Below are 22,090 nucleotides of genomic sequence, written 5' to 3'. Positions count from 1 at the left end.
TTCTTTTGTGACTATGATACTGTAAATATTACCAAGGCCCCCAAATCCCTCACCTCTCCCCTTTCCCAGGATTCATCAGAAAGTAAGGGATGCTGCTAAGATTCCCAGAGGCAGGTTTTTCAGATCTTTTCTCCTCCCTTTGTGAAGTGGTGTGTGTTTTGTTAGGTTCAAGATTAAGAATTCATCAGCTTCCCCAGAGATGCCTGAGGATGTTTCTAGCTTTTTTGGTGGTAGAAAATCATCTCCGAAATAGTCAAAACCTTTGAGTCCAATTCCTGACTTGAGGGATTGGCTGGCAACCATATTGGGCTAAATGAGTTTCTTAGGAGTTTTTGAATAGACCAATGCATGAAGCAGACATTTTGAGGAAGGAAAATTCTTTTTTCTTGACTTCTTCAGGATAATGACATGTCCGGCACTCCCGTAAGTGTTTGTCAGGATGGAGAACTCTCTGATAGCAAGGCTAATGACTCCACATACCTGGTCTAGCAGAGCCCCCCTCAGCCCCTCAAGATCAAGCCCTCAAGCGCAGATTGTAATCTCTGGCTCATACATCATACCATGTGTGGCACGTCTCTTTGTGTGCAGGCATCGTCAGTCATATTGCATCGTGTCTCTTCTTATATTCCTATTTCTGGAGCCGTTTTTCATTTTTTCCCACATGGTTTTGTTTTCATAAGCCCAGGCCATGCTACAGTTCTCTACTACCATTCTTTTCTAGCCCATGCAGTTGTTGCCTGGATATGGCTTGGAAATTGAGATGGTGGAATGAGATACCCTTTGGTGCCAGCAATGTCATTCATTTAGGAAAGACCATTTCAGCCTGAAAACGAGATAGTTAAAGGTCAAGATGTGAATTGAAAAATGGAGACCGAAATCCATAAATTATATTTAGAAAGCTTTCCCTGGAACTTCTCAAATGTATTGTTTACCGAGCTCGTGTTACTGTTGAAATTCTAGCAACTGCAAAACTAATTAGTGAAATTAAGTTGAAAACGTTGTAAACAAGTGAAGTTGTTATTCATTCTATGCCACACTACAAACGTGGGAGGACATGTTAAATGATAAATTAGGCATGAACTCCTTTAATCTGTGAGTTGAACATGTTAGCAAACGGCCTGTGTTTGTAATTAGTATTTATGGCCACAAGAGAGTACCTCTTTTAAAACAGTGACAGGAAATTGATCAGTTTGGTTGTCATAGCAACCAGAAACCCTCCATTGCTTCTACTGGGTTTTGCCTATTATCCTATACACACCCATGTTTAGAAATATATTTGTGAACTGTAAAGATTAACTACTCAGTATTGCAAAAGGAGCTGGGGCTTGGAAATGCCAAACTGTCAAAGTCCGAATAAATGTCTGAGTCCCTGATAACAAGCTTCAAGTGTTTTCTGGTTGTCATGACATTTCTTTAACAAAGCAAATGATGTCTGGAAAAAAATCTTAAAATTAGACATAAATGCAAATCTCTTTATGGCCGTATGAAGCTGTCAGATTCATAATAACAGACAATAATTGATGATTTATGAGACACCACCATGGCAACTAAATCTTGAGGCATGGGCACCCCTTGGTTACTTTGATAGTAAGAGCTGTGAAAGTTTCCAAGACAATATAGGGGAAGGCCTGGGAGTGTCTTAATCCCCTGGGCATAATTTAATGGGGAGTGGGGGTGAGGGTGAGGAGGGTGGATGATGATGGGTGATGGTGGAGGTATCATAAAGAGTTCCAGAATAATTGAAAGATCAGAAACTGCTAACTTGCTTCCTTGGTTCAGAAATTTTGGTAAACCAGAGAGCACTTTCAGGGACTTAAAAAGAGAGATTAGTTTTTCATATTTAACCTTGAAAAGAAAATCGTTAAGTAAGGTCCCATTTAATGAGTTCACTCTGCTATATTGTTTAAAGATACAGTATTTAGATGAGGTCATCGTTTTCACCGGGAAGGGGAGAGAAGAAAGGGAGGGAATCTCAACTTGTATGGCACTATAAATACGTATTAGTAATTAAAATCCCTGATGTTAATTGTTTTTGTTAAATTTTGACAGCAGCGAAATTTGGCATTCTAGAGTCCCATTTGATCCTTACTATTACTACTACCACTAATAGCTTAAGTGCTGTTCTTTTTTTTTCTTTAAAAAGATATTTTTATTTTATTTATTTTTTAAATAATATTTTATTTGATCATTTCCAAGCATTATTCATTAGAGACAAAGATCATTTTCTTCTCCCCCCCCCCAATAGCCAATGCGTCATTCCACTGGGTATCACATGTGTTCTTGATTCAAATCCATTGCCATGTTGTTAGTATTTGCATTAGAGTGTTTGTTTAGTCTCTCCTGTCATGTCCCCTCAACCGCTGTAGTCAGGCAGTTGCTTTTCCTCGGTGTTTCTACTCCCACAGTTTGTCCTCTGCTTGTGGATAGTGTTTTTCTCCTAGATCCCTGCAGATTGTTCATTGTTCAGGGACTTGTGTGTTCTTATCCCTATGAAATATAAAGTCTTAAAGATGGATTCAAAAAATCAGTTGACAAAATGAAGGAAGGATGTCTAAAGAGCAGTTTGGGAAAAAATCAGAAGCTTTTAGTGAACTACATGTGCTGAGAGTCACCATTGTGATATAGTAGGAAGAAAAAACCATCTTAGATTATATGTAGAGAGAGTTCAGGAATTGAGATGCTCTGGTCAGATCACACCTAGAGCACTTTGTACAACTCTGGGTGCCACATGACCAGATTGCCACTGGAATGCTGGTTCTAGTTCTACTTTTAAGGAAGGGCATTGATAGCTAGAGAGTGTCCAGAGAAGGACAACCATAGTGGTAATGCTCTTCAAGTTTGTGCTACACAAAAAATTAGGTATGTTTATTCCCAAGAAGAGAAGGTTTGTAAGTGTGGTCCACATGAAGGCTGTCGTGAAGTATTGAAATTGCTGTTATGTAAAAGAGAGAGTAATCTTGTTCTGCTTGTCTCCTTAGGGCAGAACTAGGAACCATAGATTGAAATTACAGAGATTCAGATTGTGGTTTAAAATACGGACAAATTTCCCAAAATCAGAGTTTTCCCAAAGGCAATGAATGGGCTACTTGGGCAAATAGTGGGTTCTCCATCACTGTGGAGGTTTTCAGGCAAAGACTAAGTCTCTCAAAGACAGCATTACTGTGTGGCGGTGAGTTGGACTAGGTGTCCTTTGAGAACCTTTTCAACTATAATTCTGATTAAGTAATGATCTTATTTTTGGCTAGGGCAGATCTTGAGAGGATTTCGATCTGCCTTCATGCTTGCATTGATGAAGTCATGCATCTTTTTCTTTTGAGTGATCAAAGCAAGGTAGTAACATCTTTAGACAAGATAAGGCTCTCTAAATTAAAAAAAATAATTGTTTCCCTATATTAAAAATTCTTAAGGTTTGTCAGAGATGGATTTTTTTTAAGTTGGAAATGCAGTATGCTTGTTATCTTCAGTTTTTATTGATTCTTTCATTCCACAAACATTCATTAAGCATGTCCTATGTATAAATAAGGTACTGCTGTACCTAGGTTTATCAAAAAGAAAAACAAAGATGTTGATATCTTGGAATGAGTCCCACATTGTTTAGTCTTTTACCTGCAGGAAGCAAAGAGCTGACCTTGATGATCTTTTCAGTTTACAGTAATGAGGGAGTCATGGGAGTCTCAGTAATTGAAGATGTTAAGTGTGAATCTCTGAAACCATCCAACCTAAACTTCAGTGAATGAAAAGTAAATCAATCCACCGAGGAGAAAAGGATGGCTTACAGAAAACATGGATATCTGGAATTTTCCAAGCTTCCATTTCAGATTCAGTTTCGGATGAAAGTGTCTACTACCTCTTGCCTTAGGAGTTGCTAAACCCAGTAGGTTAACCTGAAGAGACATTTCCTTTCTTCCCAGTTCCTGAAAAGGAGTTAAACATTTGAATTAAGTGTTTGAAACAGTAGGAAGTTAAATAAGCAGATGAAAGGTATTTCCAATTTAGTATCAAAAAAATGAAGCTGACCAACTCCACTGTGGTATTATACCCTGTGAGACCAGGTAGGCTATAGCTGAAAACTGTCCTCAATCTCCAGTTTTCTTTTATGTGCCCCATAACTAGATATAGGATGCCATTAATACAAAATGGATTGTTTCCAAACTGTTAAGAAATAGTGAAATATGTCATGTCTCTTTTGACTTAGTTCGGCAGGCTTTTCATGCCAAGTCTTTGAAGACAACGAGTGGGTTAGAATTCTAGGAAGTAAAAATGTTGGGTATCCCAATGCAGAGCCCGGCATTAGGAAGTTTCTACAGAAAGACATAACCCTTCTGGTCTCTGCCCCTTGCCATATAACATAGAAGACCTAAGGTAGGCAGGTGTGCCATTATAGGCTTGGGAAATGCAAATGGTGGTGGCCTATAGAGTTCTGCCATGCTGGTCAAGTGACTTGAGAATTTCAGTGGCAGCTGTTCTTCCCTGTCTTTTATATTCAGTTTACTTTGATTCATTGATTCAATAAAGAGCTTTGTGCTTAGGGAAGGATTTTTCTATTTGTAATTTATTTAGCATTGGTAGGCAGAGCCCCTCATCTGACCAGTCCTTTTTTTTCTTCCTGTATTGATGTTCATGCTTCTGCCATGAAATCCAGTTGAGATTTTAAATACACAACTTAGATCAGTGTTTTGCCTTAGTCTACATGTAAAAATTGGGCAACATAATAAATGAGTCGTAATGAGATGGTTAGATGAGAGCACTAACTGATTTGTGGTGACAAGCCTAAATACATGGCATCAAAGACCTGGGTAAAACTTTCATTTGGAATAGGGAAGATGGAATGTATTATTCTCTTCCTATGCAGTCTCATGCCAAGCTTACAGAAGAGGCAGATTTTCATGTTTGCGAAGTCCTTAGTTCAACTATATCTAATTGTTAATCATTCCATAATTCAACTTTGGGATAGTTTCTTAGATGTGATTAGCCATCAGGTTTACATACTTTTTTAAAGTAGGAAGGAGACAATGGCTACATAGAAGAGAGTGAGGCTATGGGTTTGAACTCAAAACAGACAGATTAATACAAGGAAATGTCAATATTTCTTTTATAATTATTGACTGTACATCAGCTAGCCCTGGCATTTAGCTAGCCAAAAGTTAATTAAAATGCATAGTCAGAGCATATGAGTCAATATGACTGAACTCAATACACCTACCATGATTTTGTCAGGACAGGTAAAAGGGCTTAACACATTTATGCCATCATTCCTGTTGACCTTTTAATTGATCTTATTGGCCATGATCTTATGGTTTTAGGATTTAACACTAGAAAGGGACTTGGAGAGAAGTTTGTATATTCTAATGTAACCTTTTAATTTATCATGGAAAAAGCGGTCTTTTAAGGGAACAATAAAGGTATCAAGTAACTCTTACCACACCTTTGGGGAAAATCTTGACCTGTTCATCAAGGCCAGACTTCAGTCCCTTTTTATTTGAATACCTCCACTAGTACTTATGCTCCTCCTCAACCTGCTGGTACAGTCTTACCTCTATCATTCACATGGCACCATTCTCTAATAGATTGTAAGCTCTTTCGGGGTGGAAACTATATTTCCTACAAGGCTTGATGGTGGGGCTGGGTACAGAAGAAGTACTCAAGAAATAGTCATCCTCTCTTATTCAATCTGAACATTAAAGTGATATTACTTTCCCAGTTTGGTGAAGTGTTTCCTCTTGCCTTCCACTCTTGAATCTCACTTACCTTTGACCTCTATATAATTTAGATCTCCTAGTGTTCCTTCCAGTATGGACTTGAATGTCTCTTAGTGTCCTTTCTCATATTTACACTTCTCTTTGTGTGTCTTACCTTGTGAGAGCCACTAGAGGACAAATACTAGATCTATACAGTTCCCTTATGAAAACAAAAGCTACCAATAATTTTTGGACATCCATATTTCCCATTATATTACCCCCTCCCCAGTCATGTATTATGGCATAGAATAAAAAAGAGGATTAGAAACAGTTTAGCCAACCTTACCACCATTCCGAATATTGAAAAAGTTTGACTTTATATGCAGAACTACATCCACATGGCCCAACACTTGGCCGAGGAGACCTCCTTTCAGTACTGTGGCTGGCCCAGTTTACTCTCGGAATCGTCACATTCAAGGAGCCAGGTAAGCGAAAGAAGAGAAGGTGTGTGTAATATGCTGTTTTCCTAAAGAACAGTGAAATATAGTATTGACAGTATTGGCACTTGAAATAAGAAGTCTGTTAGTGATGTAGCTAATGAAGCTGGCCTGATTTCAGTTCAGGCTGACATTAATCAAGACTTAGGCATAAAGGATGTGAGTTTGGTAATACTGAGATATATCCAGAATACATGAGAGAACGACTAACCTCTATAATAAATTGCTGCCTAGTGCTGGAGGTGGGAAACGAAAAGTCAGAAACAAAATCATGTTCTTGTTAGTTTTGTATGGATTCTGACCAAAAATAATCATAGATCAGAGAATGCCACAATCTCCACATCATGTGTCCTGTAAGGGAGGGAAAATAAAAGTGACTAAGTGTAGCATAATGGTAACACACATGCTGTGCTTTGGGGTTTCCAAAGCGTTTTCATCACAGCCCTGTGAGGCTATTATCCTCATTTTGCCAGATAGATGAGGAAAACGTTGGCTCAGAGGCATCGGTGTCTAGACCAAGATGCCCTGGTTACTTCACTCCTGCTCTAGTAGCTTCTGGAGAGAGTATCAAACTCAGAGCTAGGGGGAGTAGACATTTTCTAGAAAATTTCCTCCATCTTAGCCTCCTCCACATCAGTGGAGATGTGATCTGTTTATGACACTGAATAGAAGAATTCAGAATGGCTATTCAATGTCTAATAGTATTGCGTGTTTCCTTAACAAGACTTGTTGATCTTGGTGAACCTACTGTATAAAGTTGTTGTCAGAATCAAGAGGACACTGCCATGTTCTTGGCAAACTCTTAACTGTCTTAAATGACCTTATATTATTTGCCAGTTGCCAGTTTCCATAATCTGCAGGCTTATCAGTTCTTGGGCAGATCTGTATTCGGGTCTACAAAATCACCAATTCTTCTCTCACACTTGAGTTGTTAAAATAGTCTTCAGAAAGGTTTGGTTTTAGGATGTATTTTGATGCAATGTTTATTTAACATTTGCTTTTATTTATGGTTATGCACTTGATAAAATCCCTGAAGTAGCTGTAATTTCTTCAGCCTGGGAAACTCTCCCTACCAGAACAGATTACAACTGAGGCTCAGAGGGGTTAAATGCCTTTCTCAGTATGACACAGTGCCAGTGGGCAAGACTTGGACATAAAGCTTCCAGGCTCAAGCTCTTTTCTTTTTTAAAATTCTAATTTTAAAAGTCCAAATTTCATTTAAATTTTCTATCATCTCTTTAGCTAATTGTCACTGAGCACACAGGTTTCAAGTCACCAAGCATTTCTGAGGTTCTGCTATGTATATTAGAGAGAATGCTGGCTCTGGGCCCAAAATGTGACCAGCGTTGGGACCAAGTTCAAATTGCTCAACTTCTCCAGTCATCAGTTTCCTCATCTTTAAATGTGGATGATAATACCCATGAAATAACTCACCTCACTGGGTTGTAGTGAGAATCATATAGGAGATTTGTACTTATGTGAAATGACCCCAGAGAGGGCACCGTGCTAGCCTGAGGGACACCAAAGAACTCTACATCAGGTAGGTACAGTTCAGCAGAGAGAGAAGCATTCAAGGAACTGGAACACAAAGGTGAATATGAATGTTGGATTGCAGAGAGGGATCCAAGTGCCATATCTACCTCAAGATGGAAATGACCCTCCCTTCTCAGGGGAGCAGTCAGGAAAGTCTGGATGAAAAAATGGTACCTTGGCCAAGCTGAGGAAGCTGGCAAAAGTCGCAGTGTGAGAGGGAGAGAGACTGCATTTCAGAAATAGGGGGTGGGGTGAGCAAAGTCACTGAAACAGTATAGGACTGGGTGATTTTGGAGAAATAGGAATAATCTGTTGGCTCCTTTGTTATATATGTAAATAGTAATAGGATGAGATAAGACTGGAAAAGTGCATTGGATTCTGATTGTGAAAGAATCGATATCCGGATGAGAAGTTTTGCTGGGACTTTGCAGGCAGTAAGAAGACATCCTTTGGCACTATCTTGCACTCAGGTGACCTGCAAAAGAGGTTTTATACCTCATTGACTTAGGCACAAAGTTACAGAATAGATTTATGAAAGAATCCATCCAAAAGATAGTCTTTTATTCTAAAAAGAGCTTTTTAAAAAAACCCTCACCTTCCATCTTGGAGTCAATACTGTGTATTGGCTCCAAGGCAGAAGAGTGATAAGGGTGAGGCAATGGGGGTCAAGTGACTTGCCCAGGGTCCCACAGCTGGGAAGTGTCTGAGGCCAGATTTGAACCTAGGACCTCCCATCTCTAGGCCTGACTCTCAATACACTGAACTACCCAGCTGCCCCTAAAAAGAACTTCTAGAGTATTAGAAGGGTGACTGACCTTCAATCAGCTCATAGCTAATATGCTAAGTTCAAAAATAAAGTTCCCTTGGCCTGAGTATTTGAGGTAATGAAGAAGAGGGAGAAAGGGGAAAGGAAGTAGAAGTGGAATGAGAATATATGGGTCCGGGGAAGCAACCTCTTCCCTCTTCTCAGAACTCCTTTAGCCATTAGCAACCATACCATTCATTCAAAGCCCAAGTGAAAGTTTGGTTTGTTTCTTTTATACCATAAACTCTGGGGAGTCAGGAATCATGCCTTACGTTTTGTGCAGTCACCCCATGATGCCTACTGTAGATGTTTAATGAATAAGTATTGAATGAATGAGTATGAATGGCATGAGAGGAAGAGGTGGAGACAGGGCAAGTACAGCATCCCCTCCCGTTTCCACCCACAACCCTGTGGCCAGGAAACATTACTAAATCCTGTGGGTTGAAGTTAGATGGTTTGCTTGAACAACGGGGCTTTACCTTTAATATGGAAGATAGAGTAGGCCCATGGCTTGACCTCAGCCTTCTCACTGGCTTTCTGCCTTGATGCATCTCTTTGTAGGCTGTGGTCATTAAAACGTTCAGGCTACTTCAGGGACGTGAACTAGAGGGTGAGGAGGAACTGGGAGAGCCATGAATTTGGCTTTTAAAAAGAGATAGATATCTCAACTATATTTAGTTTGTAATCCTGTGTATTTTATATTCTGCTTTGAAAATCTTTATTTTAAGAAGGGGTCCATAAGCTTTACCAGACTACTAGAGGGGTCCATGACCCTAAGAAGCTACAGAGCTCCTCCTGGAATGTGACTGTGGAGGGAAAGGAGTATGAACAGTCCTTGGATCCTTTGCTGATGATCTTCCTAGCTGTCCCTAATTGACTAGGTATTTCTCAGGACTTTCCTCAACATTGCCCAGATCTTACGATCCAGAGGTTGTGGAATAATTAGTGCTGGCCTCAGAGTCACAGGGACTAGAGTTCAAATGGAGGCTTTGTCACTTATTGCCTCTGAGACTTCGAGGTAGTCTTCAATCTTCTTTGGGCCTCCATTTCTTCCTTTGTGAAATGAAGGGAATGGATTACAGATGGTATCTGAGGTGCCCTCCCCCAATCTCTGAATCCATAACATAGATATAAGTTGTAAAATATCTTTGTCTGTGAACGAGATGTGCAGGACCCACAAATTGACACCTGAAGCCCTTGGACTAGTAATTGGGTTCACCAGGCATCAGGTATTATAGTGAATAAAAATGGCAGGAAAAATAACATTTTTCGTCTCATTGACCTAAAGCCTGTTCCAAGTTGATAAATACCATCTGTAAAAAAAACCAGAAAAATATACAAAAGCCCCAGAAAACTTTCTCAGAAGTAAACAGGTGAACCTTGCATAAGACAAAGCAGTTCCCCAAAGGCATTCTTCCTACATGGTCATTATTTAACCCCTGACTGAAGATAAACAATGCTGACAGAGAGTGTGTTGGGGAGTGATGATATATGAATGGTGTCAGTGCTGTAGGCCCATAACCTAGAGCTCGACATCCTTATCTATAAACTTTGACAGATACATCAGTTTGTTATTGTCACTTTATTAACTTGCTTCTTTGATAGCCACTGATAATCTTCCCACTGTGGAGAACAGTACTACTTTCCTGGGAGAAATATTTAGGAAACTGTCAATGAATTTTCTTTTCTTTTTTTCCAAAGACAAATCCTTTGTACCTAGCTACATGTTAAGTCCAATATTTCACACTCTGAGATGGAGTTGTTTGCATATCAGCAGCATACAATGAACTGTTTTGTCACATAAATTTATTTATGTCAAAGAACTCCTGACAGTTTTTTTCTCTAAAAAGAGGCTCTGTGAGAAAATGTAGCTCTACTTGCTGAAATTAAACATGGTTACTTAATAAATTAATATTTTGGTCTTGTGAATTTTAATTGGAAAATAACAGCTGTTCCTAGCTAGAACTGACTATTCTCTCTTCTAGTTTCATACCCCATGGATGCCGCGGAGAGATCTTGCAGGCCTCTGCATAAGTTGGGGAAAGTCAGTTAAATTTCCTCCAGTTGTGTCTGAGAGGTATCAAAAGAAATCAGGAGTGGCAACTTTTCAGGCAGTTAGGGTTAGTTCATTGATATCCTACCCTCATCTGTTCTATGCTGTATTTAATGTTAAATTTTTGCCTGAGATTTTGATGACGCAGAAACTTAAATGACAAATCCAGATGTGTTGGGGGCTCAGATCCTGCAGGTTTCTACTTGGCTTTCATTCTCCCTTCCCAAGAGGACTGCGGTGTTCAACCTATCTGTAGAGAGTACCTCGGTTATCTTAATTTCAACCACATCTCTATAGTATTTAGTTTCTGAGAATGTTTCATCGGAAGACTGGTGCATCTTCTTCTTTCCATATGTGTTGACTTGGCCCACCAGTATATCGCCTATCCAGTTGAGTTGTCAGGGTATGATGAGGATATGAAAACGAGATTTTGTGGAATGTAATTGTGTAAAATTCTTCAATTCTTTTTTTTTCTTTCTTTGTATTTATTGATAATGGGCCCTGAGCACCATATACTTTGATTCCTTAGCTTTGCAAAAGAGAGGGTCAGGTAATATCAGATGGAATTCCTTCCTTTTTCTTTTTTAAGCACTGTCCATTTTTGAGCATAGGAAGAAAAACTTGGGCAAGTCCAGCTGGTTTCTTTCTTTTTGTATGAGGTTTGAGGAAGAATCATTGATGAGTCATATTTATTACAATTTTGCCCTTGTTACATGTATGTCTCTTGATATAGAATATGACATTGTCTCCTTGCATATTTTCTCTTGCTTGGATGTTTTAAATAGCCTTCATGGCATACAAATAACCTCTCTTTATGTTCAAATTTATAGACAATGTTTGGAATAAAAATTAAGGTGAGATATAGGGTACTCCTTTAAAAAAAACATTTGCCATGGATTTAAATTTTATTTCGCTTCAAGTTGGAGGCAGTGTAGTTTGATGGTAAGAACATTCAATTTGTAATCAGAAGATATATGGTCAAATCCCAGCCCTGCCATTTACTATTTTGGAGAAACTACTTAAACTCTTTGTCCCATAGTTTTCTTACTTCTGATGCGAGTGATTTGGACTATGTAGATTTGCAGGTCCCTTCCAACTTTTATTTCCTATGTTCCCATGACCTGGTCCTTTGAAGAGTCCTAGATGTATTTCAAGGACTTGGAATTTCCTTTGTGGTTATTTCCCTTCATCACTGCCCAGTCTAATTCCTTTTATTGTAGTAAATGGTTTTCCACAGTCACCCCAAATTGTGGAGCATCCTGAGGCCAATCAAGGAGCAAGCCTTTCTAGGCTTAGCTGAGCTATTCCACAAATAATGGAAATACAACCCATTAACAAGCTTATACTCAAAGCCTTTCTGACTCAGTGGATCCTGTTCAAGCTTCTTCATCATGGTGGCCATTTGATGTAGAATTGTTATGAACAATTCAGGCAGGAACAAGTCAGGAGTTTCGTATTCTATTTCTGGTTTTATCATTGAATATCTACTGAATATCTATATCTATTTCTGGTTTTATCATTCTTGTTCGTATTACTTTTTCACCTAAGCCACAAAGCTCAGTCAGCCAGAGGGCCTCCTTTCTAGTTACTCTAGAAGGAAAACAGAAAAGTTGACTTGTTGGGATATCCTCATTCTTAGATTGAGGTGAGGCAGACATCACTCTTGTCATCTGGCTGGTGTTGGGGATGACTGCTGGACTGCTGCTTGTGCCACAGCTATGAAGCTTTTGTAGTTCCTTCTTTTCAAGGTCATACTTACACTAAGCATCCCTGGCCATGCAGTTCTTCCTACTGGTCCCATTGTGGCATGTGGAACCAGAGCCATTAAAGGAGAAGCCATGACAGCTAGTTGATCATATTCATGCCAATACTAAGAAGGAAGTTCATGCCAGGGGAGGCAGTGTGCCAGTGCCATATGCCAGCTAACTCAACAACTTGACTTTCGATATGCCTATATTTTATAATGCTCTAGGTCCCAGAATCTGAATTTTTTTCTTTTGACCAGAAATAAGCCCTATGATGACTTTTTTTGTGCTGGGCTGTAAAACTAAAGAAGCCTACTGCTAAAAATTCTGGTTACAGACACAAGCACATGGTCACTTTTTCTCTTTTCTCATAACAAAATTAGAAATTAGCATCTTTTGAGAGGACTTCCTTCAAATATTCCATGAGTTTCTGCCTAGTCTAATAAAATCCCAAGTAATGCACGTGGATTTGAGCCCAAGCAGTTTTCGTTTTGTAATCAACCACATTTACATGAACAAAAAGCCAAAGCTGTCACATTTTCCCAGCGGCTTACTTTTATGCTATAATTGTGTTACAGAAAATTTCCCCTCTGTGTAACCCTTAATCATATTCCCATGTACCACAAGTGTATTGCTTAGTGTCAAAAGTTAATAATAATAATATTCCTCATTTACATTTCTATCAAATTGAAAGAACATGAGAAATTGTAAACGTTTCAGGTTATTTGCTTCATTTAGACAGAAAATGAATAAAGGTTGAGAGCTAACCAATTCCATTTCTTAGATTTCTAGAATTTTGATCCTATCTTGCTCTTTCTTTACCCATAGAACAATCTGAACAATATTTGAGCAAGTTATATGTATCATAACTTGTCCTTAAAAAAGGTATTTCAGATGATCGGTGCTCTATTGTTTTTAGAAGTTAGGAGCTTATTTTAAAAAACTACAGTGGTACATAGTAAACAAATTTCCTGTTTTCCCCTGTTGCTTTCTTCTGTTTATCCATCACATATATAGGACCTCCTTCTTCCTTTCCTGTTCCTCTTCTCAACACACGATACACACAGACGCACAGCACACTTCTTTCACATATATTTCAAGAATTCAGTTTAGCCCTGTATAGGGTAATCCCTCTAACAGTGCATCTCTTGTCCAGGACCAGAATTCATAGATTTCCAACCAAGAGGGACCCCACAGGCCATGTAGTCTGATTGCCTCATCAAAACCCCTTTATTTTGTGGTGAAAGAGGTGAAATAACTAACTTAAGAGAGCCAATGGCAGAGACAGGGCTTACAAGCATCTCCTTGTATCTCTGAATCCAGCCTTCCTTCCAACTTATGCATCCCCCTATAGACCACTATGGGGTGGTCTTCCAGTGCTTGAGGGCCTTCCTCTACATTCCTTGATATTATCTGTGTAACCATGCCTCATGGAAGCAGTCTGTTTCTCATTCTCGCTCTGACTGTGCCCCTCCTTTTTTTTAGCCCTACATATTTCAGATAATGTTTTTTACATAGGTTTATGTATGCATTTTATCATTACTCATGTACTGTAGTCTCAACATACCGACACACACACACACACACACACACACACACACACACGTACACATATCTCTCCTTTGTCCTTTGGGGGACTCATAATTTTGATTCTTCAGAGATTGGAGTGTTCTGTGTGTGCTTTCTAGTCATATAGCATGTTTATAAGAATACTGGTGGTAAAAAAAGATGAAATTCAGTTTTAAGGAGAAGCTTGGAATCATTGAAAGCTTTTTGAAGTTTCAGAAATAACATTTTCCCCACTCTTGCTCCCATTGAACTCATTGTCCATTTGCAATATCTGTTTGAGATCTATGTGCTCTCTGGGTAATCTCTGCATTTCTACATCATAGACTGTTTTGGGAATATCCTTCATGATCAGCTGCAATACCTTTGAAAACCCCTCTCTCCTTTTTATGCCTTATTTGATAGCAATCCGAAGATCATCAGACAGTCAGAACATGGAGAAGATAAGTCAAGATTTGGTTAACAAGCTATTTTCTCCATCAGAGGCATTAAGAAAATAGAAGTGGCATTTAACTGGGCTAAGTCTGGAAGAATAGCTGGACTATACATAGAGTGATTCCTGCTGGAGGCAGCATGCTTATGGAGGGTTTGGCTGATAACTTAGAGGAAGATGTCATATGCTTGGAAAAATCATGGCTATTAATAGGCCCCAACAACACAGTTAATGACATATTGGTAACGTCTGACCTATATACCTCCAGTCTTATTTCTCCAAAGTCTTTTTTGGAATAAAAATCAAGGGCATCCTTGATGAAAACTGTTTACCAATTGTCTTTGAAATCCTTACATATAAGAGGGACTTACGATATTTTAGTAATATTTCTTTTAAAACAAAATCAGATAACATTACTTAAATACCTGGCAAATTGAATAGTTTTAAAGATTTGTTTTACTCTAGGTTTGTTTTTCATTTTTCAGTTCCATCTTTTCACTGCTTTGGTTAATGTCTATTTCTTTCTTTTTTCCCCTTAATCCCTTACCTTCCATCTTAGAATCAATACTGTGTAGTGGTTAGGGCTAGGCAATTGGGTGAAGTGACTTGCCCAGGGTCACAGAGATAGTAAGAGTCTGAGTCCAGATTGGAACCCAGGACCTCCTGTTTCTAGGCCTAGCTTTTAATTCACTGAGCCACCCAGCTGACCCCCTAATGTCTATTTCTGCCAAAAGTTGTCACTTGATACTAGGATTGCTTTATTAGAAAGTTTGTGCTCTGACTTCCAAAGTGTAACAGATTAGTCATCAGAGAGGAGGATAATGGGACTGGACCACCATCAGTGAAGCATTCATAGATGAGTTGTTTTCCTAGTTAAAGTGTCCTTAGCCTACTTCCATCTATATTTTCTCACCCTGTCTCTTAGTAGTGGCCCACCTATGCAGAATGCCCCTCAGGTTGGGGATAACGGTCTGTGACCACTGGTAAATACAGATATAAAAACCATGATCTTGACTTTTTTTTTATAATACTCCAATTGATGAATTTGTTCCTAATGAACCTAGCTTGGAATTGTTATCATGAATCTCAGAAAGGCTGTGTTTTCATCAGTGTAAGGTGGGGGAACCCTCCCACCAGCATGGATTGTAACTAGCAGATACTTTAAGAAATGAGTCCTAAGGAGTTGCCTGAGGTGTAAAGAGGTTAACTTGCCCAGCATGAAGTTAAGGTTTTTTGACTTCACAGCAGCACATTACTTTCTCCATCATGTGTTATCTCTATTAAATTACTCAAGAACAGTACTTTATTACATTCTCCTAGTGGCCTGAAATGGTTCATTTGACCCCTAAAAGGGCCCAGCTATTGCGAGAGTAGTTTCCAATTGAAGAATTCATTATTGTCAGCAGCAGTAGCAGCAGCATTTTCATCCCTTACCATTTCTTAAGCATTTATTTGTACATCATCCTTTTCTAGGTAACATACTAATCAATCTAGACAAGCAAGTATTTACCTCCAAGGATCTCCCCCTCTAAAACAATTCTGATGTTGATTGGAACACCTTTTAGAAAATATATGTTGACAGAATAAAAATTGAAGAAATACATCAGGAGGCTGAATATTTTTGTAGTTCTCAAATGTAAAATGCATTAAAAATTTTTAATAACAAATTTGTACACAAGTTTTCTGAAGTTATATGGTCCATATTGTCTCTTTCCCTTCTTCCCTCCCCCTTCCTGGAGCTGACAAGTAATTCAATCTGGGTTATACATGTATTATCACAGAAAAGGTATTTCCATATTATTCATTTTTTAAAATTCCAAACCCCCAAACATATACTCAAATAAACAAGTGATAAAATTGTATGTTTTCAACTGCATTTCTACTTCAACGGTTCTTTCTTTGGAGGTGGATAGCATTTTTTCATAAGTCCTTCAGATTTGTTCTGGATCATATTGCTGTTAGTAGCAAAGTCTTTCACATTTGATCATTCCACAATATTGCAGTTACTGTGCATTATGTCCTCCTAGTTCTGCTTATTTCACTCCACATCAGTTCACATAGGTCTTTCCAGCTATTTCTGAAATCATCCTGTTCATCAATTCTTACAGCACAATAGTATTCCATCATATACCTCAGTTTGTTCAGCCATTACTCAACTGTGGGATACTCCTTTAGTTTCCAATTCTTTGCCACCACAAAGAGAGCAGCTTTAAATACTTTTGTACAAACAGGTCTTTTCTCATTTATTTTTATCTCTTTAGGAGACAGACTTAGTAGTGGTATTACTGGATCAAAAACTATGCCTTCTTTTATATATCCCTTTAGGCATAATTCCAAATTATCCTCCAAAATGTTTGGATTAGTTCACAAGTCTCTACCAGCAGTGCCTTAGAGTACCAATTTTGCCACATTCCCTTCAATATTTATCATTTTCCTTTACTGGTCGGTCTGATAGGTGTGACGTGGTACTTAAGAGTTCTTTTAATTTGCATTTCTCTAAACAAGAGAGATTAAGAACATTTTTATATGATTATTGATAGCCTTGGTTTCTTCCTCATAAACTGCCTATTAATATCCTTTGATCATTTATCAATTGGGGAATGACTTTGGATCCTCATAAATTTGACTTAGTCCTTTATATGTTTGAGAAATGAGATCTTCAGAAAAATTTGTTATAAAATTTCAACCCAGTTTGTTGTTTCTCTTCTAATCTTGGTTGCATTGATTTTGTTTGTACAGAATCTTTTAAATTTAATATAATCAAAAATATTTATTTTACATCTTGTAATGTTCTCTATCTCTTGTTTGGTCATAAATTCTTCTCCATAAATCTGACAGCTAAAGTATCTATGTTTCCCTAATTTACTTATAATATTTTCATTCTTTATGTTCAAATAGTATACCCATTTTGACCTTATCTTGGTATAGGGTGTGAAATAGTGATCTAAACCTAATTTTTCCCATAATGTCCTCCCATATTCCCAGCAGTCAAAGAGTGAGTTCTTATCCCCACAGCTGGGATCTTTGGCTTTATTAGACAATAGATTGCTGAGATCATTTATTCCTAGTCTATACCGTTAATCCCTCCCTTTATTTCTTAGATAGTACCAAATTGTTTCAATGAATACTTCTTTATAGTACAGTTTAAGGTCTGGCATTGCTAGTCTAAGGGTATTTTAGGAATGCACATCACAAATGAGGGGATAGAAGAGGTGAAAAGGAATGTGAGTTAATGAAATTCAGCATGAGAACTCAGAAATGAAAAAGGAGGCAATGGGGATCAGGTGACTTGCCCAGGGTCACACAGCTGAGAAGTGTCTGAGGCCAGATTGGAACCCAGGGCCTGCCCAGTCGAAGGGGCTTATATTCTTTTGAGGGAATTGTTGATGTAAAATCTTAGCAAGTCAAGATAGTTCAAGAATACTTAGATTATTTCTGAAGGTTTACTGAATGATTTCAGAAATGGTTTGAAGAGTTCAAGTGAGATGTTTTGGCATACTTTGAATAGAAAAAAAAGGGCTGAACCTTAAAAGCCCTTTGTAGGTAATTGTTGTTTTGATAGTTTTCAGAAGTTTAGATTTTATTGGTGTGAGGAGCTCCTTGCTGTGGAACTCTCTACACTGATGGAAATCACCAACATGCCAGGAAGATAGACTCAAGAGGTTAAGTTATTTGATAACGTACACACAACTAGTATGTGTCCTAGGTAAGTGCTGAACCTACTTACTGATTCTGAAGTCAGTCTTCTGTCCACTAAAAGAAGCCTCATTTCATTCATCTTCATCATGTGTCCTTCTACTAATCATGACAAAAAGTGTCAAACGCAGCTTGATAGAAGGACTAGGAGATGAGGGGACCTTGTTGCTATCAGAGTTCACCAGGATCTAAATTGGCTCAAGATTTAATTTTTTAAAAAGCTTTCAGAAATGAATGCTTTTCTCATGGGATCCAAACTTTGGGATTATATTCTTAAACTATTGTGGGATGTGGATAGCTATAGTATAATTCGAGCTATAAAATTAGTTGTTTTTGCAGGGAACTATTTCTGTTGCTTGCGGAATTTATATGCACACAATACATAATAGAGGTATTTCTATGTACATAATATAAGTAAATACATTTTACATATTCCGAAACATTTATCATATGTCTGTTAGTGCCAACTCTTCACAGATGTCACTCATATGTGCCTGTCTGCCAGTTTTTTGCCTATTCATTCATGTTCTTTCTAGTTTTACCTTTTCATTGGATGGCTTGGCAGTATTTCTTGGCTTCAAGCTGAACCCTTTGAGCTCTGATTGTCCCTGTACCTACCTTAGATAATTGCTTTTCACATTTAAGAAGATTTTGGTGAGCCATAATTATAAGAGAAGAGATTTAGTGTCAGTGAAAGACCCATATTAAAAGATGAGTAAGAAATATTTGTAGCACACCGTTTCTGCTTTTTATTACCCACCCCTTTCAAGAAACTAATTTATATTTATTTTGTATTTGCTGACCTGCACTAGAGTTGTTTATCATCAGGCAAATGTACACTCGTTGAAGGCAGGGACAATTAAATTTTTCTTAAGTCTCTGTATCACCATGGTGCTTGGTTAATGTCTTTAGACTGATTTTGGAGATTGTTCAATGGAAAAGTGTTAAACATTGGGTCCAGGTTGAGCTATATCACTTTGGAGAATATCTCTTCATCTCCTGTTCTAGAAAATGAGGCAGTTGGATTAGGTAACTACTCTGAGGGCCTCTGACTGATATTTTTTCTAACCTTAGAAGATTTTACCTTTTTTCTCCCAGTAACAAACTATAAGAAATTTCTCTTGATACCTTGGGCAGTTGTGAATGAAAGTAGAATTTGTCCTTTTCTGTGATTCTTCTCTTATTCTGCTATTAGAAAGCAATACTAGCAGTCACCCTTCCTAAGAAAAAAATCTAACCTCATTTAGATGCTCTATAAGTGTTGATGCATTTACCATTTCTTTTTTCTTTTTTTCTCTTCCTTTTTATTGTAATTGTGATTTGGAGTTGTTCTGCCTATCAGCTCAAATGCAGAAGTAATATTAAAATATTTAGAATACATTTATTTTTTTCAGAGAGGGGAGGTCAGTTTTCTTTTGTTATTCCCTTTGCTTGATGATTCCACTCATATCATTCTAAAGAAGGAGTCCTTGATGATAGAGTCTCTTTGTTACATTTAATAACTCACAAGAGCAATTTACTCTTACCTTAATGAGATTGGCCTTAATCTTAAAAGACAGGCTGTGCAATAGAATGAAGTTCAGGGTTTGAGTGTATATTGGACTCAGATCACACCTCCTAATTGGTTCAGACAGCATTGTCTTATGTTGGATGTAGAATTTTGACCCTTTTTAGAAATGACACTGAAAAAAGGGTATTTAAAAAAATCCAGGGATGATCACCACAACCAGAACATTGCGGAGGGTTACTTTTTTATTTTTTTTACAAAGAATCAGCTGATGATTTTCCTTGCTTTTCCTCATTGATGATTTCTCTTAAAATTCATTTTGGTTCTCCAGATGACAGATTGGCTGTGGGAAATGGCCTTTTTGTAACTACACACATCAGGATGGTGGAATTGGCCAGAAAACTTTGTGTTGGGACTATTGCTAGAGTTTTAGAGACTGAGTGGTTTATAGATCCGAAGTGTCTCCATCTAAAAACAAGCCATTGCTTATTGAACAGTAACTCCTAGCAAATAGGCATTTCTGAAACAACATATACTTTTGTTACCATCGTGGCAAGATGCTATATGTTTCCCAAATAGAAATGAAAACTATTAAATATAGTTCAGAAAATGGAAACTAAGAACTCAAGATTAAGCATCTTAAGATAACTGTCATAGAAAGGTCTGAACCAAATCACCTTTGTGACCTGTGGTTGGAAATTGTTTATAGATCGGTAGGACCAACACATCCTATCTCTATCTAGAAAGGACTATGGGTTAGAAATAGGAACAGATGATTTCTTTGCTTTCAGGGTCATGGAGGTCTAGAGACGAAGTGAAGGAGGAGGGGCATTGTTTTTTAATTTAGATCTTCCCAAAGCCCCTATATTATCCTTTTGAGAGGTCAAAAGAAGTTCCATTCCATTTCAAAACTGTGATGCTTTTTGGATTATAAATGTCTCAAGCTCGATATGTCCAAAGCAGACTTCATTATCTTTTTTTCCCCCCTAACTCACTCGTTCAAATTCCTGACTTTACTTTTCAATACTCCCTTCATATTACAAGGCTCTAAGACACAGCTTTGTTAACCCATGCCTTGAGTGACCATGTTTTTTCCATCAAAGATGGGTACATTTGGTCCCTGATTTTTCACAGTCCTCATTACCTTATAGAGTAGTGAATTTCCTTTGAAATCAGCCAATATGGCTATTGTCTTTCTACCTGCAATTCTGAGTGCAATATAGAGGCAGCATGGAGTTAGGCTTTTCTAGAATGCTGGGCTTCGAGTAAGAGCTTTGAAATCTCATTCCAGTTTTCCCAGATATGTGAGTGATCTTTACCTTCTAGGTACGTCATACAGCTCCTTTGGACCTATTCATTCAGTCAGAGACTGATTATGATCTGTGTTGCTGTAGGGAGTGTCCACACCAGGAATTTCCTAAGCTGCTGAAATGACAGAGTCCCTCATATTTTGGGTTAGTTTGTACTTTAGTATAGTTCTTATCTCATTTGGTGCTAATTAATATCAACATCTAATAAAGCTACTCCTTAAGGTGGTACAGACTGCAACCAATTTCCCCCAGTTATAGGCTGTTCCAGATTGACCATATGATCATCTCTTACTTGGTCATGATTTATTCCCTGCTCTGTAGTTATAAGAGGTCTTTCCTTCCTTGCTTCTCTAATTTGCTTATGATATGCCCTTTTGGCTCTAAGACAGCTGAAACTTATCTTGGTATATAGTGAGATGTTAGTCTAAACGTAATTTTGACCCAATTGCTTTCTAGTTTTCTTTACTGTTTTTGTCAAATAGTATCCTAGGACCACATATTTAGAATTGGAAGGGACCTTGGAGGTCATAAAGTATCACCTCCCATTTTATAGAAGAGGAAACTGAGGACTACGGTGTTAAAATTTTTGTTTTGGACCTGATTTCTGGTAAATGTGTAAATCAGAATTTGAACCCTCTCTTACTTTAAGTTCAGCCCCCTACCAACTACTATTCAATCCTATTTCTCAAATCCTATCTCTCTTACTCTATTGAAATTAATAGCCCTTATCTTCTGTTTTAGAATTGACATTTAAGTATTGGTTCCAAGGTAGGAGAGTGAAAAGGGGTAGGTAATTGGGATTAAGTGATTTGTCCAAGGTCATACAACTAGGAAGTGTTTGCAGCGAGATTTGAACGTAGGACTTCCTATGTCCAGGCCAGGCTCTCTATTTACTGAGCCACCTAGCATGCCCCCCTCCAGATACATTTCTAAAAATTATCTATAACAGTTTGGTATGGTCTGTAATAAGTAATTTCGTTTAGTAACATTGTCATTTTTTATTACATTGGCTCACTCAATCTTTAACATTAACATCACTCCAGTTATTTAGGTCTGTTGCTATCTCTGAAAGAATGTTTTGTAGTTGTACTTATGCTTCCTGTGTGTATCTTGGTAGAAAGCTTTCCAAATCTTTTAAGCATTCTTCAGTTACTTTTGAATGGAGTTGAGTTTAACTTTCTATCTCTTTCTTCTGGGTTTTGTTGCTATGTAGGAATACAAGATTTATGTGGCCTTATTTTATATCCTGCACCTTTGCTGATGTTAG

At 38.0% G+C, this 22,090-nt stretch overlaps 1 protein-coding gene across 14 annotated transcripts in view; it reads left to right on the top strand.

Moving 5' to 3' along the window:
• DACH2 (dachshund family transcription factor 2) overlaps window positions 1-22,090 on the top strand; it is a 407,226-nt gene that overhangs the window by 133,358 nt on the left and 251,778 nt on the right. For 7 of the 14 annotated variants that reach the window (XM_016426763.2, XM_007507428.3, XM_007507427.3 and 4 more), the window contains one exon: window positions 6,065-6,163. The exons of the other annotated variants lie outside the window; for them this stretch is intronic. In XM_016426763.2, coding sequence (XP_016282249.2) covers window positions 6,065-6,163 — 99 coding nt within the window. The remainder of the gene's footprint in view (window positions 1-6,064; window positions 6,164-22,090) is intronic. 14 annotated transcript variants of the gene reach the window in all.

Source organism: Monodelphis domestica, chromosome X (assembly GCF_027887165.1).
Source record: "Monodelphis domestica isolate mMonDom1 chromosome X, mMonDom1.pri, whole genome shotgun sequence".
NCBI classification, from domain to species: domain Eukaryota; kingdom Metazoa; phylum Chordata; class Mammalia; order Didelphimorphia; family Didelphidae; genus Monodelphis; species Monodelphis domestica.
The sequence above is the reverse complement of the archived record's forward strand: the minus strand, read 5'-3'. Positions and strand labels throughout refer to the sequence as shown.